A 19,448-nucleotide genomic window follows, 5' to 3' on the forward strand; every position below is an offset into this window, starting at 1 on the left:
TTTCTAAGATAAGGGTGGCTGAAATATGCTTCACTGAGTTCAGCCTTCAGGCAAACTAATGATGGATTTTCACAAATGCTCAAAGTTTGGAAGCTATAAATTAGAGTTACAAATATCTTTCTCTATCTAAAGAAGAGATAAAACAATGAAACTGTGTTATGTATTTTCTTCTATAGAATTAAAAGTCTAACTTTAGCAAGTTTGGGGGTTTTTTTTAACTTTAATGAAGGGATGCTCCTCTGAATAAGAGAACATTTTGTTTGTATATAATATGCTCTACCATAAGTAATAACAATACAGGTTTATCACTGTACTCTTTTCTGAAGAGAATATCTATTTCATATTGTATATTTCAATCACATTGCCAGGAAAAGACTCATTGCGGACAAAGAAGACGGTTCTGCAGTCTTCCCACGTTACAATCAAGTCTTGCTTGAAATTGTACATGACTACTTTGTGCAGACCCAATGCCAGAATAATGATTCACATAGAAGAACAGAAAATGAGCCATAACTTATGTAATACAATATTCCCCAAATAACAAAACAATAATATTAGATTTAGTATCACTGTAGGAGATTTATTCAAATCAGATAACATTAGCAGTATACCTAAGGGGCCAATTTAGAGCCATTTTATCATTAGCAAGGTACAAAAAATGTACTGCACAATCTCAATCAATTCCTATTTGAATTTAAGGTCAGTTTTCATGTCTCCTCCTTAAATGTAGCTATGATAAATAACCACATTTTGTACTTCAATATGTTAATTACATTTTCATAAGTTACCTCTCCTAACTGAAACAGACTGGAATGGATCAGAACTACTCTAAAAGCAAAAAAAGGCATAACCATCAACCACAAGTGTCTCAGAAATGAGTTACAGTATTTAATGGCTCAGTGGGCAATGTTGTGCAATAATATGTAGGAGTGTGGGTGTATTTAAGTTGGAGTGAGGTGCAAAAATTTTGGACAAAGTTTATTTGTTGAAAAATGCAGTTTTAGGTCAACTGAAACTATTCATGAATTCAACACAAATCTGCCAAATAGTTTCTGCCAAAATATTTTCAAGGTAGTTTCATGAAATGGAAGGAGTTTGGGGTGGTGGCCCCCTTATGCCATATTGCCTTGTGGTTAGAGGAGTCACCTGGAATGCTGAAGACCGGATTCAAGTCCCTGCTCTGCATGATTCAGAACAGGGACCTGAACTTAGATCTCCCGTCCCTGATGAATACCATAACCATATATGGTATTCTGGAATAGGCCTCTCTCAATCTCTCCTACGGAAGCTGTTCCACTTTGTGTAAAATACTTAAATAGTCATTGGAGCAGGGACTGGAACCCAGGACTCCCCCTCCCAGGTGAGTCCCCTAACCGCCATTCTCTCTCTCTCTCTGGCCCCATGAATATTTAATTATTTAATACAAAGTGAAACAGCTTCAACAGAAGAAACTAGGCGAGACTCACCCTGGAATACCCTATAGCCTGGTGGTTAGGACTCCCTCCTGCAAAGTGGAAGGACCCAAGTTAAAGATGCTGCTCTGAATCAGACAGGATGAGGACTTGAACCTCGGTTTCCCACATCCCAGGTGAACACTCTAACTATAGGACTATATAGTATCAGGGCAAAGACACTATCTATTCATCCTGTTGTGGTTTTGTGAATGGTGTTCCCAAATTGCCTTTCCTTTTATTTAAAAAGGCAGTTAAAAACATCCCAAATCTAAATTAAACATTTTGTTGCAACAGAATCTTTTGCTAGACCAGAATTTTTTTTCCTGTTTTGCTGAAGGGACCAAATATTTTTTGTTTCAGATTGATCCGACATGATTCTTTTCAACTTTTTGGCTTGGCCAGCGAACTGAAAAATCAATTATTCGCAGAGCTCTATTTGCGGTTTTCCTTCCTATGACTCATGTAGGCTGAGCCTGATGGGGTTCCATCTCAGCACTGAAGTTTTTGGGAAGTTTAGTACAGATTAGAATAGGGACATTTAAAGCCACGTTTTCAAATTTATCTGAAGTTAACTTTTCTAACTGGTATTAGCTCATACTAATTGATATCCCACACTAAGACAGGGTTAGAAAAAGGAGCGGTTGAAATGCTGAGGGGAAAAGAAAGAACAGAATACTTGCCCAGTTTAGCCATGCTACAGGGACAGGAAGCAATGAAGAATTGAGAAGCCAATGAACTATACACGCTACTTATGAGACTTGAAATGAAGGATTGTATTTTTCCCCCCTTTGCTTAAAGCAAGGTTAAGCTATTTCCTGTTCGCTGGGTTTTCTGAACCTGGTAGAAGAAAGCCCCAGGTCTAACTCCCTGTACATTACACCTGGTGGAAACACGCTTCGTACAGAGGTATGTGCACCTCTACGTGAGAAGCTACAATGTTTTGTTTGCATTTCCCACCTCAGCTTTTCTGTCCCCTGAAGTTACAGACTGGCCATGTTCATACAGAGGTGTTTCAGAAATATGCAGACCAAAGTCTAAAATTATTTTAAAATGATTATAAATTGACAAGCTACTGCACATCTGGCAGATGGGGATAGACATAATATGAAGAAATACAGATAGGTAAGAGTCAGGTGGATGGTAGGAAACTGACAGGGTATGGGACAGGAAACCATGGGCATGGAAGTAGAGTACAGACGACTGGCAAACAACCTGCTCAAACTTAATTTTGCCTCATAAAACTTGAAAAAATGTACCAAAGGTCAAAGTCATCGGCTTACTTTCACCTCTGAGTGAAGGTGAAATGATCCCTTAACCATTTGTTTTCAGACATTCATTGATTTTGAGAGGGCTTTCTAAATGTTTTTCTTCATGAATCAGAATAGCATGCATTTGCTAGAAGTAAGTAGAATTCACTTCAGAATTAGTAACCAGTCTCTCTCTATGAGAATAAAGGACATTCAGGAGACATTTTTTTAAATTATTGTTAAATGACAGTGGCTGATTTCACCCATGACCTTCACTTAGCCAGCTATCACCTTCAGTCACATCCTCACACAGGTGGAAACACCACCATGGGTTGTATCCTGTTTATCTCAGGACAGCTCTTACATTGTTAATAGGGTCACTTCCCTGTCAAAAACAGACAAAAATTCAAAACAACATAATGCTTTCCTGTACCTGTAGCAGCTTGTCATAACGTTCTGCAGACATAAGAAAGCGCCCATCTTCAAGCTGCATTTCTCTGTTTTCCAACAAATTGTTTAACACAGGCAAGACGTTCCGCTCTGCCTTCTCCAAACCCTCCAACACAAGGATTCTGCCTTCTGTAGCTGCACGGACTGCACACTTTTTCAACAAAAACAACAACATTAAGTGACATATACAGCATAATATAGCACATGAAATGCAACTAAAAATGAAGGGCTTAATCCTGCACACATCAATGCTTAAGTAATCTGAGTCAATGGGACTTAGCATGGTAGTAAGTACTATTTCCATTAGGAAGCATTTGGAGGATCTTACCCTTACATAACAATTAAATTGAACACATTTTTCTGTAGAAAGAATTAGTTATCGTAGGTGTTTATCTAAAAAACTATTTAATCCAGGAAACAAAACAGCATCAAAACAAACACTGGAAATTTTTTGTGCCGTATGTTTTTGTTAAAAATCTGATAATATTTCAAGCACAGAATGTAAAACTAAATATTAAAAGTTAAAACAATAAAAACTCCAAATATGGTTAACTTGTTCCGTGTTCACAAAGCATTCCTTTACTGAGTCAAGTGAAGGAAAGACACAATTCCGACACTCACATTGGGTGGTACCTCACTGAATGCAAGTAGTCCCATTGAAATCAGTGTAGTAAGTATGTGCAAGGGTGGTAGGTTCAGGCCCTTAAAGCACATAAGCAGCAATCAAGCACACGGCGACAAGACTCAAACCACCTCTTATTGTAATGCTGACAGACCCCGGTCGTCGCCGGGCGGGATCAAACCTGGGACCTCTGAAGTATGAGCCTCTACTGCATAAGCTAAAAGCCACATGGCTCTGAGCTACGGCTCTGGCAGACTCATTAATCTCTAGCTGGGTTAGTTGCCCATAGACGGGGACAGAGAACCACACCTAGCAGGCCTGTCTACTGAGCTGGGCAGTGAAATGTTGCTTCAGTGAAATATATCTTAAGCAACTACTCAAGGGATCAACAAAATCAGTTACTTAAAGATATTTTGAGTGCCTTTGTATCAGTGTAGTAAGATGTAAAATCCTTTTGCTGGCATTTATTTTTTAAATATACATAGTGAATATTAGATATTAGGTATTCACATGTGCCAATGAATATTTACTTCTTTTTCTTTATGCTTTTTTATTTTTTCCTCTATATTTTTCATTTACTTTTAGCACATCCAACAATTCTGGAACAAAGGAATTTAAAAGTAAAAAAAAAAGTAGAAAAGTTCAGTATTATGTTTATAATAATCCTACAGAAGTTTACAAACTGAATCAGTGCTGCTCCAGTTTTATACCAAGGTAACTCCATTAAAACCAAAGATTCTTTGTTTATCCCACAGTAAAACCGAAGTACTGCCAGGATGAATCAAGCCCAGTATTACTTTAAAACGATAACAAGTTACTTAAAAATAACCTGTTAGTTAACTGAAATAGGCTGCTACTAAATGTAGAGCAAAATAATATTCAAAACATTTGGGGATGTTTTGGAGCTTTTTCTGAAATGGAAGGCTGCCTCATAATGATGTTCTCTTATCTAGATTTCATCATAGTTTAGTCTGGGTGATTATCATTGGGTGTTGATTTACAGTGCATAATTTGAGCCAGTGGTCAAAACTGAGCCCTAGTGCCAGTAATGACATGCAACCTCCTCATTGCCCATCATCTTAGCCCCTATAAACTTACAGTACTACATACCCAAATATTCACAATTACCATCCTGTAGAACAGTGTTCCCCAAACCTGGGACTCCGCTTGTGTAGGGAAAGGCCCTGGCGGGCCTGGCCAGTTTGTTTACCTGCCCCGTCTGCAAGTTTGGCCGATCGCGGCTCTCACTGGCCACGGTTCACTGCTCCAGGCCAATGGGGGCTGCGGGAAGCGGCGCAGGCCAAGGGATGTGCTGGTCGCCACTTCTAGCAGCTCCCATTGGCCTGGAGCAGCGAACCGTGGCCAGTGGGAGCCACAGTCAGACGGACCTGCGGACGGGGCAGGTAAACAAACTGGCCCGGCCCACCAGGGGCTTTGCCTACACAAACAGCGTCCCAAGTTTGGGAAACACTGCTGTAGAAGATTCCTGAATTCTAATACTAGACTATTTACAAATAACTGATTTACACAATGGGGTGGCTTATCACACATTTAGAAAGTAGCAACGGGGCTTGAATTAGGCATAGGCAGCCTCTTAAGGCACCACATCAAAGAGTTTTACACCAATGTAACTCCATTAAAACACCTACATTAAGGCACCTAGCAGAAGTTGCTTCAGTGAAATATATCTTAAGTAACTACTCAAGGGACCAACAAAATCAGTTACTTAAAGATATTTTGAGTGCCTTTGTATCAGTGTAGTAAGATGTAAAATCTTAAAGCACTTTTACATAAGGACATAGCTGCAAAGGAAAAATGACCAAAGTTCCTTCCCAGCATGTCTCTTCTAAACACTTACAGGAGCACTTCATGTCCTCCTAGCATTGTTAAATAAGAGAGGGAAATAAAGGAAGAGCAAAGCAAGGGCTGGGAGCTGGAGTGAGAGGAAGAGGATAGCAGGAAAAGTGAACTGGGAGAAAAGGGAGAGGGGGAACTGGAAGAGAAGGAAGGGAAGGAAGAAGGAAAAGAGAGAAAATAAGGAAACAACTAGGAGGAAAAGTAGGGAAAATTGAAAACTAGAAGAGTCAGCAGCTGGAAGAAAGGGGGGGAGACCAAGAACTGGGTCAGAAAGAGAACTAGGAAAAAGTTATTAGGAGGAAGAAGCACAAAGAACAAAAATAAGAATGGTTATTGGTTGATCACAGGATGACTATGAGCTGCCAATGTGATATGGCCATTAAAAAAGCTAATGCGGTTTTAGGGTGCATTAGGCAAGGTATTTCCAGTAAAGACAAGGAGGTGTTAGTACTGTTATACAAGGCACTGGTGAGACCTCATCTGGAATACGGTGTGCAGTTCTGGTCTCCCATGTTTAAGAAGGATGAATTCAAACTGGAACAGGTACAGAGAAGGGCTACTAGGATGATCCAAGGAATGGAAAACCTGTCTTATGAAAGGAGACTCAAAGAGCTTGGCTTGTTTAGCCTAACCAAAAGAAGGCTGAAGGGAGATATGATTGCTCTTTATAAATATATCAGAGGGATAAATATCAGGGAGGGAGAGGAATTATTTAAGCTTAGTACCAATGTGGACACAAGAACAAATGGATATAAACTGGACACTAGGAAGTTTAGACTTGAAATTAGACAAAGGTTTCTAACCATTAGAGGAGTGAAGTTCTGGAACAGCCTTCCAAGTGGAGTAGTGGGGGCAAAATACATATCCGGCTTCAAGACTAAGCTTGATAAGTTTATGGAGGGGATGGTATGATGGGATAGCCTAATTTTGGCAATTAATTGATCTTTGATTATTAGCAGGTAAATAGGCCCAATGGTCTGTAATAGGATGTTAGATGGGGTGGGATCTGAGTTGCTACAGAGAATTCTTTCCTGGGTGCTGGCTGGTGAGTCTTGCCCACATGCTCAGGGTTTAACTGATCGCCATATTTGGGGTCGGGAAGGAATTTTCCTCCAGGGCAGATTGGCAGAGGCCCTGGAGGTTTTTCGCCTTCCTCTGCAGCATGGGGCACGGGTCACTTGCTGGAAGATTCTCTGCACCTTGAGGTCTTTAAACCACGATTTGAGGACTTCAATAACTCAGACATAGGTTAGGGGTTTGTCACAGGAGTGGGTGGGTGAGATTCTGAGGCCTGCTTTGTGCAGGAGATCAGACTAGATGACCATAATGGTCCCTTCTGACCTTAAGTCTATGAATCTATGAATGAAAAATGGAAAGCAAAACTCAAAAAACCACAGAAAACTGAGATGAAAAGGAAAAAAGAACAAACAAAGATAAGACAGGGAGAGAGAATAGACCAAAACCAAGTGAGATGCATCCACACACCTGTGTGTAACACTGTGGATATGATGACAATCAAATGCAGGTCCCTCACAAGATGCAGAGGGCATTCCAACCTGAGAAAAGACTTCGAACCCCTTACATTAATTCTGTTTATGCACAGCAGAGAAACAGCACAAGCAAGCTTCTCGTATCACTAGTAAAATAGCATGTCTAAAACCTGTTTTGGCAGAGGCATTTCTAAAGACAGTGTGGAAGAGCATTTCTGTTTAAATCCTTGGCTTTTCTGATAAGACTGCAAATAGCAGAGTCAATTGTGACAGTGATTTTGTGATGTGTCCACTAGCAAATGGATAGAGACCATTGGCTCATTTCACAAAGGTTAAAGTATCATCAGATGCTCAGGACTCCTGAATACTATCCTCTATAAACTGGATTCAAGCCAGGGACTTAGAAGAGAAAGGCAACCTGAATATCCTGGTACCTGCCTCCAAGTCAAGTCCACTTCTCTTGCACCTGCAAATAAATTCTACAGAAACTTCTGATTGAATATCTAGCTTCAAGATAAACATCTGAGGAATCTGGAATGCAACTAGAAAATAACAAGCAGCCCTCATGTTATTTTCCCTTAAAATGAATCTCTAGGTGGACGTAAATTAATTCCTTCCAAAAGCAAAAGATTTCAAAATTAGTTTTATTCTGTTGACTCAGAGCAAGAAATGTTTTTAAAACAACATCCCTGTCATACCACTATTTCAAACACGTAGCATAAAATGTCCTATCTCCTACCCTCCATCCCCAACTATACAATTCTTGTATCAAATGAAAATTACTTTGACATTCTTGTTTAGGGAGATCATCGATCAAGTCAATAAAATGCTCCAAATGGCTTAATAGAAAACTTTAGTCTCCAAAGTTGTCAATCCAAGAGCTTGCATAAGCAAAACACTCCTACTTTGTGTAAACAGGGAATGTGGAGAAAGCCAGAATAAACTTCAACAAACTACTAATTTGCCAACTTAGTAGGATTTGCATACTATAAAGCTATGAAGACTTTATGACTGAGTTTTACTAGCCAGGGGAAAATACACAAACTGCTCATTATAGTTTCAAAATATTTTGAGTATCCATAGTATCTTTTTGCTTTAGTTAAGACACACATACTGTGGATTTACAGAATTTATATCCTACCAACACCAGTTCAAACTCTCTCTCAGTAACTTGGAGGAAATGTTCTTTATTGAGTAAATTATGCATAGTATGATCAGAATTTTAATACATAAGAAACATATTTTGCTACATTAACTTTTTTTGTTTTTTAGTTGAAAATGAGTCTGAAGGACCAAATTTTAACAATTAATTAAAACTCTGTTTATAACCCGTTCTCCTGGCCATGACAAATAATTTAAGATTTTGCCTTAAAAATACATTTCTCTGTATATAATATCTTTCCAAATATTATTGCTATATCTTCATTTGCTTATCATTTATTACAATTTTATTTATTTATAAATTATTCTGTGTATAGCCAATTTCTTTCACCATCCATGAAAATTATTTATAATGCACCCATCACCATAATATGTAGAAATCACTCTCCAAAATCCTATGAAATGTGCACATAGCATTTATCTACCTCTAGAGAACTCATGGAAAGTAGTATTAACATTATATCCAATGAAGGTTGCTCCTGAAAGCAAAACAGCATTAAATCTGCCTTTGAAAAAAAATGTTTATGCATTCTGATGGCACACAACTAGAGTCTTTTCAATTAACCAGATACAGTGAAAAACATCCACTATTTCAGTTTTATCTGCATCAGGATACGTATTTTATTCCCCCCCCCCAAAAAAAACCCAACTGTGACAAAAATAAATGGGGGAGGAGAGAGGGACAGAAAAAGTTTGAAATCTCTCTCTGATGATCTTTTTTAAAATGTTAGCATGAAACTGTCTTCTTACTTATATAATAAAAATACAGAGATTGTTGTAGTTTCTCAGCCTCCAACCAAGGCTCATTGTAATATTTGTTCACATGTTCAAAATAAAATATCAATCAACAGGTTTTGAAATTATGCAACAAATCATCTTGATAATCCTGATTTTGAATATTTGTTCTTGTTAAAAGGGAAAGGGGAATTGGTGAAATGTTTATCTCTAGGTTTATTGTAGCTGTAGCTAGGGACTATTTTGCTCATCAGATAGAAACAAGCTCTTTCCTTCCAACCACCCACCTGTGCCCAGAAGCAATGACAGCATGGTTACCTGGATACCTGCCCTGGGGGATACACGCTGTAAAAATTCAGCAGTTAAAATAGGTTGATTTGTTGTCCGAAAACAAAAACCTTTAATAAAATGTTATTTGGCTGGTAATGGCTTATAGAGTAAATATGTTATGAATATTACTTATTACAGTCCATTCCACACCTTAAAAATAATGTTAACTTTAAAGCCATGAATTCCTAAACTCAAAAATCCCAGAAAAAAAATAATTTTACAGTCTTTCCTATAATCACACAATTTTGTGCATCGCTTAATGACCAATATAAAGTAAGACAACTACAAGAATCTGTAAATCCTGCTGTGAGGTAAAAAGCAGCCCTGGAACAAAATTATATTGTGACAAAATGCATGTACTGGCAATTGTAAAGCTAGTGAGTGGAATCAGCTGTCATTGGATGTTGAAAATAAAGGAGGGTGTGGAGCTGTGTCCTATTGGGTTGCTTAGTTTATGAGACTATATTAGTAATTATAAATACCTGAAAGATGAGGAAGGCATCTGATAAAATGATTCTAAATAAAACTGGCTAACTCATCTTATTTTTGAGTCTTCAAAAGCATTGAATTTACCAGGTGGCTGTTTCACATTTGCTGGAGTTACAATGGGAAAGGTGCTAAGCAATACAGTAAATGGATGATTCTTTAGTGGGAAACAAATGAGTAAATGAACTGAAGTAATAATAATATATACTTCCTCTAAAGTCAAATGTGTAAACATTATCCAAAGTTGTTAAGTGGCAAGATAGAGGCAGGCTCTTCCCATAATCGACACAAAATAGATTTCTTCAGATTCTCCACTGAATGAAGCTTTTGTCTATTGAAGTGGAATAGCAGAATTTTGGAGCAAGTGAAAATTTTTCAGAACAATCAGTGACATAGAAATATAGCATGAATGATAATTTAAACCTCTATTCAACACCTTCACCACCTCTTCAACATTTTTCTACAATCAGAATCAACCCTATGTTAATTGAAAGCTTCCCAAGAAGGCTTAATGGAATTCTCCGGAAGACTGTGCATCTCTACACTTGCATCCAACAACAATAAATATATTGACATTTGCACTGAGGACAAGGAGGACTTTGCTCAAAGCATATCAAGAATTCTACACAGGCATTAGACATTCAAAAGCAACTGAGGGATGGCTTGGAATAATTTGATAGATTACAAGAGGATCATACTACTGTCAGTCTCAACGGTAACCTGTTTTGATCTAATGAAAAACAAGCCAAAACGCCTGGAAATACACAAGGACAAAACTGAAAAATTATTCAGAGAACTTGTCCATTACTTAGCCAACCTGACTGATCACAACTATATAGGTCACAAATTGAGCCCAGAATAAAAAAGAAGCTGAAATGTGGTTGATGGAAAGTAAACTTGAATTCCTTTCTTTTCTTTTAGCAGTTAAAATTGAATCTCACGCTTTCTACCCTAAATTTATTCTGCCACAGAAGTTGTGTTACAATTTGTAGCATTACAATGGTGAAAAGTATGGAAGTAAAACTAATGCAAGACAAGCCAGGTAAATCTAGATTTTTATTAATTTTTAAAAAGACCTGCAGTCTTGTCCAGCCAACAGCATCATTTGAGAATACTCAGATTGGTTTGCTTCTAACTTTTAATAGGCTAGGCATTAAAAAAAGGCAAAAATGTATTGGTATATAGTTTTAAAATTGGTTTGTTTTTGTTGCTAATCCAAACATTCTTGGTAGAATTTACAATGCTGTAATACTTTAGTTGATAAATATAGCATGTAAGCAGCCAAATATTTATTGTAACATTAATAATTTTGTAAGAAATTAGAAAAATCCACATTCCAAAATCTAGAATGGCTGAGCAAAGTTTACCAAAAGCATTTTCATAATTACTTAAGCAAGTTCTTCATAAACACTAATGCATCATTCAAGTGGTAATATCTTAGCTTAAAATTTTATTTTAATGACATACACAAATTACATTACTATTCAAGGTGCACAGTTTTATGTATACTGCCTTTTGCTAACCCTTAAAGATGCAGAACATATAATTATATATTTATAATACAAGGTTCTTAACATGTATGTAGAGTTGGACTGAAATAAAATAATTTAAAACAAACCTATCTCATGGGGTTAATGTAACAGCTGCTGGAGTTTATTTTCATGCATTTAGTTGATTGTTAAAAGAGTCCATGTTCTCTTCCCTTTTTTATTTTTCTATTTGATCACTGACTGTTCTCTTTTCATTCCAACGTTCATATCTGAGTAAGTTAAACTGAACTCTTTCTTTCAGTACCTATAATAAATAGTTTTCCTGTCCTGCCTAAGTTACACACAACAAATTTTAACCAGTATCTTTAAATAAGATAGTCTCCTAGGTTCCATCCTACCAGATGGGTGGTATCCTTGTTGGAAGAGGTTAGGGATGTATGAAGAAAATCAAACGTATCTTCAGCATCATCACTCCTCAAAAGCCGCATTAACTCTCACTGACTCTATAACTCCTACTGCTTAGCCATGGAGGCAAGCAACTAATTGCAGCAAAAACCAAATGGTTACTACGGTGCCATTAATAATTCAGAAAAATTGCATTAAATATAGAAAGCAGGACATGTATGAGAAAAAAAATCTATATTTGAATACTGAAAAATGAAAATGGGGGTTACAGGTATAGTCCTTTCTCCCTGTTACAAAATATGCCAATAATTTTAGGGTCTTCGCCTGCAAGTAGCAGAGTAGGATCAGACTCTTAGGTAGAAAAATGCCCTCATTTGAGGGGCAGGCCACAAGGATTACAAGATAGTCCCTCTGTTACTCCACCCCCAGTGCAGCTCATTCATGAGGCTCGTCTGTGGAAGGGTATGCATGAGCTATTTGCAGCTGGGTGAATTTTACCCTTTTTGAACATCAAAATAACCTACATGTGAACTATGAGCCCCAAAAGAAAAAAGGGCTAGGAGAATAACTTGAAAGATTACAGTTTTGATTTTAATAGTATTGCTATGACTCAAATTTTAGGTGATGGCGGAGAATCTAGAGTATATCATACAATATTATCCAGATTTAGTCAGAGTCCCAAATTAGTTAAAGTAATGAAGATTTAGCAAAGAGCTACGGGCAGGCACTGGCATAGCAACTAATTCATAATTAAATGGCAGATAGAGGAGAGAAACAATTTGCATCCTTAACCAAGAATTTCAAGAAATTGAGTTGTTCTTGCCCAAGTCCTTTTATTGCAGTACATAATACTTTTGTGCTATTTGCACTCAAACAAATGCAATCATCTCAACTCTTTCATGTAATTAACTCCATGTCTCATTTCATTTTCTTAATTAGCTTTCTGATCTCTTCTGATTAACAGAAACCAAACTCAGTTCTATGTGGTGCTATCTTCAGGGACTTCTTGTCACATTCATTTTCTAGACAGGATAGCTTAGCTGTCATTTCTGTCATTTTTGACATTTAACTGATTATTACAATAAATCTTGCAACCTATGGTAGAAAATCTTTCTGCTGCCTAGGCAATCAGAACACTGCAAATATTTTATTTTTCAGCTTATGATTCAGGTGCTTCATAAAGATGCACCGTAGAGATACAAAACTCATGCATTAAAAATACCGTGCTCCCATATTTTGCACATGTACCAGACTTTATGGCTATGTATTTGCACACACAAAATGGACAACAATATACACAATTAACTGCTCTGTGGACAAAATGTAAATAGCAAATTTTTAAAAAACAGTGAAGTCCTTTTATTTCTGGGGCCCCCATGTGAGGCACCTAGTTTCTCATTTGCAAAAGGAATGACACTCATAGCTTCAACTGAGGTGAATGAGACTTCAACATTCTTTCCGTATAGTTTCTTTGGGATGCAATAATTGATACCAAAGCATATGAGGTCACTGTTAATGATTTGCATTGGATGCAAATTTAAGTGGATGTATATATTGCTCTTTGCTATGTGACGTGTAAAAAGACAAAAGAATGGGAACAGTGCAACCACAAAAAAAAAATTAGACCTAAATCCTGTAAATTTACAAAAATAATCTAATACTTGTATAAGCAACTTCATACCAGTTTAACTGCATCCACACTTAGGGCAGGTCTACACTACAGCCGGGATCGACGCTCTGAGACTGATCCACCGGTAGTCAATTTAGCGGGTCTAGTGAAGACCCGCCAAATCGACACCCGACCGCTCTCCAGTCGACCCCGGTACTCTACTCCCAATGAGAAGAGTAAAGTAAGTCAATGGGAGAGTTTCTCCTGTCAACTCCCCACGGTGTAGACCCTGTGGTAACTCAACCTAAGGTACGTAGCATAGGTCGACTTACCATGGTAGTGTAGACATAGCTTAAGTTGTTGCACTGATTTAACTATATTGTTTTTGTAAGGGCTAAAGGCCTGCGGCTAGCAACCTTAGTACTAAGGAGACATACCTGAGCAGGGATCAGCTGATTCCCAACCCCATAAAGAGCAGCAGAAAGGGGGATGCTAAGGGAGATCAGATGGGAGTATAAAGACTGCTGGGAGCAAGTAGGCTCCATCAGAAAAAACTTCAGCTTGGGAATGAGACTACCGACAGGTGAGAATATAGGCAAAAAAGGCCTGAGCGTGACCTAGTAACAGGGTAAATGAATAGATTTGAGAACTTTATTTTGAACAGTTTTATTAATCAAACAGACCTCCAAGGAGGGATGGTACTGGATGGTACTCCTGTGCGTGGAGTTTAGGAAAGGAGCCCCTGGAAGGGAAAAACTGAGCCAGGATGCTGCAAAGCCACCGCTAACCAAGAGGGGGCACCAAGAAGGCAATATGCCCTGACAGGTTCTAAACAGATATAGTTTAAGCAGTACAAAAATTCTCTGGAGACCAGCTCCTCTAACTATAAAAACAACCAAATATGAAAAAGAGGCCATTTGAATGTTTAAGTAATACAAAAAAATTCAGACTAATTACTTCACATGCAACATAATTTACACATGTAATAAATTACAGACGGTCAAGAGGTTATGTAATTGTCTTCATAACAGCAATAATGGCATTTCTGGAGGCTTGTAACAGTCATTTAATGACTGAATAGAGAAATTAATGGCCATGGGCAAAGACAAGAAAACAATACTTGACTCTCATTACCTGACAGAAGCCAAGTGGTCATTAACCCATTATAATGTTTTTATTTTACACAATTTAACACAGAAACTAAGTATACCATATGATTTGAGGTTTTCCATTATTTCACCGTAGTTTACTTTTCTCATCTTTTGAAGTAATTTACGTGTCCAAAAGTAAATACTTTTTCACCCATCGAAAATATCCATTCCCAAATGCACCCATAGATACCATAATTTTCAAAAATATTCAACCCATTGTTTCATAATAAAATATGCGGTTAAGTTTACTATTTCTGATCCATTAAGATCTCTCAAACTTATATTTTAAAAAATCACATTTAAGATTATAACGTCATACTCAGATACTCCAGGTAAAAAAACTACATTCAAATATGTATGCTTCTAAAACAACTAAGATGTCAGTTTACAGTATTTAGTCTCTCTCTCTCTATCTCTCTCTCACTCTATATATATATATAAAATTTAGAGCTATAAATAAGAACATTATCTTATCAACAGTCTACAGACAGAAGTTCGGCAAAGTTTTGTAGTTCAGTGATCATGGAGCCTAATCCAGATTCACTATTTTAAAATAATTTCTGGTAACAGCAAGCCAGCATTAGTTACATTACAGTATTTAGTTACAATGTAAGATTGTAGTACTAAATGTTGAAAAATGTCAGTGTTCAGTGACGTCACAGAGCCTCACTTATCTTCAGCAGCTGAGAAATACACAGGGCTTTATTCCACCAGCAGAACTCAGGCTATAGGCTTCAGAATTTAAAGATGTTCAGAATTTAAAGCTGCTCTCCATTTTCCAGGGGCTCAGAAGCAGTAGGCACTCAGATACCAGAACTCTGGGCTTGTCTACACTACAAAATTAAGTCGACTTTATCTAATTCGACCTTAAGCCTCCAAATTAAGTAAGTCGATTGAGCATGCTGTGTGGCCACACACACTGCCTCAATGGAGTGTGTCCTCACTAGCAGTGCATCATGGGTACCTATCCCAAAGTGCAACTTGCCGCAGTGTGTTTTGGGAAGTTTGTGCAATGCCTCATGGGACCAAAACATTGTCGCGAGGGAGAATGGGAACATTGCGTCGGCATCTCATGATGCACTGTGCTCAACGGCAAACAAGCCAGTGATTTTCGCACCTTAAAACAATCGCGCGTACGCAACAACCCCAGAAGCATGGAGCCTGCTCAGTGCACTCTTGGTGTAAGCATCTCAAACACCTCACACCATCTCCTGCAGTATTTCCAGACCCAAAGTAGGGTCTGCCGCACAGAACACAGCAATGTCCTGCAAGCCATTGAAAAAAACAATTCACAGTTGTTGCTGGCAGCTGCACTCTGTTGAACACCATCTCTGATACTGTGAAACATGCACTGATTGGTGAGACTGCATTGTTTTGCAGGTATTGGATGACGTGCAGTAGCTGCAGAACTTTTGAATGCAGAAGGCCACCTTCCAGGAATTTTGTGCAGAGCTTTCCCCTGCCCTGCAGTTCAGCAACACAAAAATGAGAGCTGCTCTGACAGTGAGAAGCGAGTGGTGATCGCTATTTGGAAGCTTGCAATGCCAGACAGTTACCGGTCAGTGGGGAACCAAATTGGAGAGGGTAAATCAACCGTGGGAGCTGCTGTGCTTCAAGCGTGCAGGGCCATTAATCGACTTCTGCTATGAAGGGTAGTGAGTCTGGAAAATCTGCAGGACATAGTGGATGGTTTTGCTGCGATGGGGTTTCCTAATTGCAGTGGGCGATAGATAGCACACATATCCCCATCTTGGCACCAGACCACCTCACCAAAGAGTACATAAACTGAAATGGATACTTTTCAATGGTGTTGCAAGCTCTGATGGATCACAGGGGGCATTTCACTGACATCAACGTAGGATGGGTCGGAAAGGTTCATGATGCATGCATTTTTAGGAACTCGGGTCTGTTAAAAAAGCTGCAATCCGGGACTCTCTTTCCAGACCACAAAATGAACATTGACGACATTGAGATGCCTATAGTTATCCTGGGGGACCCAGCCTACCCTGTGCTCCCATGGCTCATGAAGCTATACACTGACCATCTGGACAGCAGCAAGGAACGGTTCAACTATAGGCTCAGCAAGTGCAGAATAGTGGTTGAATGTACCTTTGGTCGTTTGAAAGGGCGCTGGAAAAGTCTACTAATAAGGTTGGACCTTAGTGAAGAGAACATCCCCATGGTTATAGCTGCTTGCTGTGTGCTCCATAATATCTGTGAAAAAAGGGGGGGGGGATTTTCCGCAGTGCTGGGCAGTTGAGACAGATTGCAGCAATTTTTGAGCAGCCAGACACCAAGGCAGTAAGAAGAGCACAGCAAGGGGTGCTGCATATCCGCAAGGCTATGAAAAGCCGTTTCAATAATGAGTCACAGTAATGTGAGCTCACGCCTCAGGGAACCCTTGGGGGAGGGTGATTCTGCGCCAGGCGATGCTGGCTGGCTGTCTACCAGGGTCTGCAAAGTAACTCTACCCTCCTGCTACTGTTCCTGCAGTTTAACCAGATGCCTCAACATGTCTGCCTCAACATGGCCCCTCATAATCTGAAGCATCTCATCCTGCGCCACACACTCTTGCTCACTGGAAGTTTTCCTGCTCTCCACGTCCATGTCTAACTTATCGGACAGCAAAATCCTCCACGTTCTCAGCTCTGTCTCAGCTGTCTCAGAGGCATTCATTATCTCGGTGAACATGTCCTCCCGCCTTCTCTTTCTCCTCCTTCTAATCAGTGAAAGTCTGCTTTCAGGTACTGATGACATGCCAAAGGACATATTTCCAGCTGTCAGTCATAGGAAAAAATAAAGGAGCCTGTCATAAACATACAGCTAAGGGTAGCATAAAATCCCTCTTTCCCTTGTAAAGGGTTAATTCCTCTTTTACCTGTAAAGGGTTAAGAAGCTCAGATAACCTGGTTGGCACCTGACCAAAAGGACCAGTAAGGGGAGAAGATACTTTCAAATCTGTGGGGGAAGGTTTTTGTTTGTGTCTTTGTTTTTGTTCTCTTCGAGTCAGTAAGGAACTAGGGCAGGAAAAATGCATCTCCTTAAGCATATCTGGACTAAGCATCTAGTATTGCAGAAATGGTAAGTAATAGCAAAGAAATGCATTAGATTATCTTTTGTCTTAGCTTGTGAATTTTCCCTGTGCTAAGAGAGAGGTTTATCCCTGTTTTTGTAACTTTAAAGTTTTGCCTAGAGGGGAAATCCTCTGTGTTTTTGAATCTTTTGTTATTCTGTAAAGTACTTACCATCCTGATTTTACAGAGGTGATTCTTTTACCTTTTCTTTAATTAAAATTCTTCTTTTAAGAACCCGATTGATTTTTCATTGTTCTTAAGAACCAAGGGTTTGGGTCTGTGTTCACCTGTACCAACTGGCGAGGATATTATTCTCAAGCCTTCCCCAGGAAAGGGGGTGCAGGGCTTGGGGGAATAGGACTCCAAGTGGTCCTTTCCCCGATTCTTTGTCTAAATCACTTGGTGGTGGCAGCATACTGTTCAAGAACAAGGTGGAACTTGTGCCTTGGGAAAGTTTTAACCTAAGCTGGTAAAAATGAGCTTAGGGGGTCTTTCATGCGGGTCCTCACATCTGTACCCCAGAGTTCAGAGAGGGGAAGGAACCCTGACAGAGCTACTGTACATGAATAAAATATTTCCATAGCAAGGCCGTTTTCTTTTTTTTTTTTTAAATATTATACTAGGTGCAAGCCATAACATAATCAGAATCCGCAACCATTCACTGTGCCATTTTGCTGCTCCAGCCATGGTGAGCAGGCCCCCCTGGGTCATGGGCAACCACACTTTTCATGAAGTTTATGGCAGGCTAATCTCAGGAGCAGAGGTAGCTAGACGAACAATGGCCTTTCCCCATAGCACCAAGGGAAGCTGTTTACTAACGGGGTGGGGAGGGGGAACGTTTTCACTCCCAAATTGTGGAATCTCTCATGTAGGGCTCCAGTCCCCTATCAGCCACTTTAAACTACTTGCTGATCCATGCCGAGCACAGTAAAGACACATTAGCGATCTGGAATGGAGGGGGCGGGGGAGGTGTTCTACATGCCCTTTTTTTTCTTCTAAGAGCACTTTTATTGAGAACTTCCCCCGTTTCCCCTAGGCAACCCTATGTGATATCAGTCTCCTGAGGGTAACAGAGGCAGAAAGGAAGGAGATGCTGCAAGCGTCTGGATACAGACTCGGTCCTTATGCTGCGTACCACAGTGATGCCAGCAGAATTAATTCAGGAGTTGCGTGGAAAAGTGTCCTACCATGGTGGAAGAAACAAGACTACCCTGCCCAGAAAGCTTCTGCAAAGGATTGCAGAGTACCTCCATGAAAGCTTCCTAGAGATATCCATGGAAGGTTCTCAGGCTATTCCAGTTCACATAAATAGTCTTTTCCCAGGGCCACCCTCAGTGTAGCTGGAGCGGCCTCTTGTAAGCAGAGAGCCACAGCACCTCCCTTTTTCTTCACAGTGAACCTACCATACCACTGAATGCGTGTGCCCACTAAAGTTTAACTGAACTTTGTAACTGTATACTTACCAGAGGTGCCTTCCCCAGCATCATGGTCGGCCACCGTGATGTCCTGCAACCCACAGAGCTCCAGGGTTAAAAATATTTCCTGGCTCTCAGTGAAAATGGATCCACCACTCACCTGTCTCCCATTCTCCTCCTCTTCCTCATACACCATATCGTCCTCCTTGTTGTCCCTAGACTCATACACCTGTGAGGTGTCCACGTTGCTTGTGGAGCTGCTGGTAGGGTCACCCCTGAGAATCACATGCAGCTCGTTGTAGAACCGGCATGTGTGGGATTCAGCACCAGAATAACTGTTCATCTCCCTTGCCTCCTGGTACGCTTCGCGAAGTTCTTTTATTTTCACACAGCACTGCTGTATGTCCCTCGTGTAGCCCTTCTCCCCCATTCCATGAGCAATCATTGCATAGATGTCAGCGTCTCTTCTGCT

The 19,448-nt window shown here is 39.5% G+C and overlaps 1 protein-coding gene across 1 annotated transcript in view; it reads right to left on the reverse strand.

Annotated features, from left to right (window-relative positions):
- Nucleotides 1–19,448, reverse strand: part of VWA8 (von Willebrand factor A domain containing 8) — a 282,235-nt gene that overhangs the window by 220,252 nt on the left and 42,535 nt on the right. The window contains exon 5 of the mRNA XM_045012690.1: nucleotides 3,135–3,302. Coding sequence (XP_044868625.1) covers nucleotides 3,135–3,302 — 168 coding nt within the window. The remainder of the gene's footprint in view (nucleotides 1–3,134; nucleotides 3,303–19,448) is intronic.

The sequence above is a fragment of the Mauremys mutica genome, chromosome 1 (genome assembly GCF_020497125.1).
Source record: "Mauremys mutica isolate MM-2020 ecotype Southern chromosome 1, ASM2049712v1, whole genome shotgun sequence".
Taxonomy (NCBI): Eukaryota; Metazoa; Chordata; order Testudines; family Geoemydidae; genus Mauremys; species Mauremys mutica.